At 41.4% G+C, this 4,168-nt stretch overlaps 1 protein-coding gene across 1 annotated transcript; it reads right to left on the reverse strand.

Moving 5' to 3' along the window:
* Window positions 1-737: 737 nt before the first annotated feature.
* LOC113256589 (olfactory receptor 10H3-like) lies at window positions 738-1,499 on the reverse strand. The gene has a single exon (XM_026500378.2). The coding sequence runs from the start codon at window positions 1,476-1,478 to the stop codon at window positions 738-740; it is 741 nt and encodes a 246-aa protein (XP_026356163.2). The 5' UTR covers window positions 1,479-1,499.
* Between the last annotated feature and the right edge of the window lie 2,669 nt (window positions 1,500-4,168).

The raw sequence follows: 4,168 nt of genomic DNA on the forward strand, positions 1-4,168 counted from the left end.
CCACGTGACTCCTTCATTCAGGTGTTGTATGACCTGCACCAACATTTCTTATCTGCATATTCAGAGTACCCATATCCTGACCTCTCTTCGTGCCAACTTGGCATAGCATTTTGCCTACAACACAACCCCAGATAGACTCAAGGAAACACAGGCATGAGAACTTGCTGTTTCACAGAAAGTAATGTGGGGGAAATGGGGAAAGAACTTCAATAAGATGTCAGATAACAACCCACTTTTAACATTCTCTATGTTTTTTAATGTTTTTTTATTATAGTATGTTAGTTACCTAAGCTCTGAACCCTCTTCCCTTTGTCTGTCTCTGCCTCTCTCTTTCTCTTTCTACACTTCACATTCAGACATACTTCACTAAACTCAGATCAACACAGAAACCTCCTGAGGGTCTCTGCCCTTCAAAGACATTGAGAAGTCAGTCAACCATCTCCTTGGAGACAAATAGTTTATGTTCTTTTGTACATATCTTATAATTAAAAGATAATACTTGGACAACACTGGACAGAGTGCCTGTTAAGAAAAGCCTCGATGCTGGTGGTATTTATTATTATGCTCATTTCTGTTTTTCCTGGTGGTGGAGGAGGAAAGGTCCTCCCTTACTTGTCCATTCAAGAGAAACCATTGGCATCAATGCCCACACACATCCATGTGATGTCTCCCACCAACCCATAGGGAGATGACACACCCTTAGACAGAGGTAATGGGATGGAATTCATCACACAGGGTCAAGGTAAGATATAGAGTCTATGCCAGAGGCAGCAAACAAATTGGGGAAAAACAAGTACGTAGCCTGAGGGGATCTTCAATATGGCAGCTGCAATGAAGATATAGGAGAGGACGATGAGGAATGAACATCCCATCAGAACTGTGACACATACCAGGATCACACCCAAGGTGACAGAGGTTGTCTCATTCCCACAGGCCAAATTTAAGAGGGAAAGGGCATGGCAGCCAAAATGGTGTATCACATTAGACCCACAGAAGGTGAGGTGAAAAACTATCAGGGTCACCATCATCCCCATGACTGAGCCACCAGCCCAGGACCAGGACACTAGACGGGCACAGGAGCTGGTGCTCATAAGCACGTTGTACGTCAGGGGATGGGTGATGGCCGCATAGCGGTCATAGCCCATGACTGTGAGCAGGAAGGAGTGGGTGAAGCCAAATGTGAAGGAGAAGAACATCTGGCTTGCACAGGCCACAAAGGTGATGGTGCGATGGGTGGAGAGCAGGTCAGTCAGCAGACGTGGTGTGATGGCCAAGGTGTAAAGGATCTCGGAGATGGACAGGGCACACAGGAAAAGGTACATGGGCGTGTGCAGGCTGCGCTCACTCTTGACAGTGACCATGATAAGCAGGTTCCCCAGCAGTGTGAACAGGTACATGAGCAGGAACAGCAGGAAGAAAATGGGCAGGAGTGGTAGGGGGAAGTTGGAGAAGCCCACGATGATGAATTCAGACACCATGCTATAGTTCTGACCAACCACGGATGCTGCATCTGATGATGCCAGAAAGGGAATGAAGGTATATGGTTTATTCCATGATGGAGAAGCAGAATTCAGCATCAGAATACCTATCATGTGATTAGTTATATGAATAAACTAAAAAGGAAATGTCATATAATTATATCAACCTAGGCAGTAGTCCTGGATTGCTAAATTTCAATTCCTATTTATGATTTTTAAAATTGATTTTTAATTGATATGTAGCATTGTATTATTTTATATATACAGGATAATGCACATATCTTAGAGATCTTTAAAAAGCTTCTCAACAGGAAATTGACGAAGAGTTCCTTAGCTAACTAAGAATAGATACTGCAAAACTAGCAAATATTACATGAAGTGGGAAACTAGGGGTGCATTGTTTTAGAATCCGGAACAAGGCAAGGGTACTCACTGTCTGTGCTGCTCATTAGCAGGGAACTGAAAGCCTGGAGCGGTGCTTGCGGAAAGATATAGAAAGAAGGAATATCAGGATCAGAAGGGAAGAGACGTGATCATCTACCTAAAAAGTAAAAGGATGAAGGTGGAATATATTTGAGACAAGCCAGAACACAAGTTGCAGAAGACTAGATCAACTTCCCAAACTCACAGTATTTCCCATGGAATTACACCCATAATCATCACGTTAAAGATAGAATTTAAGGAAAACATAAAATAACATTACCAATAGTGACACAAACCAATATAAGACAGTGCTCATACATTTTGGCCTCAGGATTTCTTTACACTAGAAACCTATTGAGTCTCCTAGAGGGCCTTATTTTGAGGGAGTGATAACTCTCCATTCTTACCATATTAGTAATTAAAACTGCGATTCTTTGGAAATATTTATTTATTAACCCATGGAAAAGAACAATAATCAACCTTTGATTCAACCTAAAGGAACAATCCACTCATGTTAATATAAGGAACACTTTAGGAAAGTAACTGCATTTAAAAAAACTCATGTAGTGAGTAGTGTGCCTTTGTTTTACATTTTTGCATTTTGGCCAATGTTGGCTGGATGGAAGACAAGATGATGCTTGCATCTGCTTCTTCATTCACCCTGGGGCAATATATGGTTTCAGCTGAAATACAAGACAAAAATACATCCTCACTTTCATTGGAAAAGTGAGGACCTGATGGCCCCCCAAAAGGCTCTCCAGGACCCTGGGGATCCTCATATCACACTTTGAAATCCTCTGGTTTAGAATATCTAGGAATTATCTAAGCACATGCACTATCTCCAAGGACAGAGATTTTTTTTTTTTTTTTTTTTTATTAATAATGATTTTTATTATATTATGTTAGTCACCATACAGTACATCCCCGGCTTTCGATGTAAGGCTCGATGATTCACCAGTTGTGTATAACACCCAGTGCACCATGCAATATGTGCCCTCCTTACTACCCATCACCGGTCTATCCCATTCCCCCACCCCCCTCCCCTCTGTAGCCCTCAGTTTGTTTCTCATAGTCCATAGTCTCTCATGTTTCATTCCCCCTTCTGATTACCCCCCCTTTCTTTATCCCTTTCTTCCCCTACTGATCATTCTAGTTCTTATGTTCCATAGATGAGAGAAATCATATGATAGTTGTCTTTCTCTGCTTGACTTATTTCACTAAGCATTATCTCCTCCAGTGCCGTCCATGTTGTAGCAAATGTTGAGAACTCATTCTTTCTGATTGCTGAGTAATATTCCATTGTATATATGGACCACAACTTCTTAATCCAGTCATCTGTTGCAGGGCATCTCGGCTCCTTCCACGATTTAGCTATTGTGGACATTGCTGCTATGAACATTGGGGTGCATATGGCCCTTCTCTTCACTACGTCTGTATCTTTGGGGTAAACACCCAGTAGTGCAATGGCTGGATCATAGGGTAGCTCAATTTTTAACTTTTTAAGGGACCTCCACACGGTTTTCCAGAGTGGCTGTACCAACTTGCATTCCCACCAACAATGTAGGAGGGATCCCCTTTCTCCACATCCTCTCCAACAATTGTTGTTTCTTGCCTTGTCTATTTTTGCCATTCTAACTGGCGTAAGGTGGTATCTCAGTGTGGTTTTGATTTGAATTTCCTTGATGGCTAATGATTTTGAACATTTTTTCATGTGTCTGTTAGCCATTTGTATGTCTTCATTGGAAAAGTGTCTGTTCATATCTTCTGCCCATTTTTTGATTTGTTTATTTGTTTCTCGTGTATTGAGTTTGAGAAGTTCTTTGTAGATCTTGGATACCAATCCTTTATCTGTAGTGTCATTTGCAAATATATTCTCCCATTCCGTGGGCTGCCTCTTAGTTTTTCTGACTGTTTCCTTGGATGTGCAGAAACTTTTAATCTTGATGAAGTCCCATAAATTCATTTTATCTTTTGTTTCTTTTGCCTTTGGGGATGTGTCATGAAAAAGGTTGCTTAGGCTGATGTCGTAGAGGTTGCTGCCTATGTTCTCCTCTAGAATTTTGATGGATTCCTGTCTCACATCGAGGTCTTTCATCCATTTGGAGTTTATTTTTGTGTATGGTGTGAGATCGTGGTCAAGTTTCATTCTTTTGCACGTAGCTGTCCAATTTTCCCAGCACCATTTATTGAAGAGACTGTCTTTTTCCCACCGGATGTTTTTTCCTGCTTTATCAAATATTAGTTGCCCAAAGAGCTGAGGGTCCATT

The sequence above is a fragment of the Ursus arctos genome, unplaced genomic scaffold (assembly GCF_023065955.2).
Source record: "Ursus arctos isolate Adak ecotype North America unplaced genomic scaffold, UrsArc2.0 scaffold_14, whole genome shotgun sequence".
Taxonomy (NCBI): Eukaryota; Metazoa; Chordata; class Mammalia; order Carnivora; family Ursidae; genus Ursus; species Ursus arctos.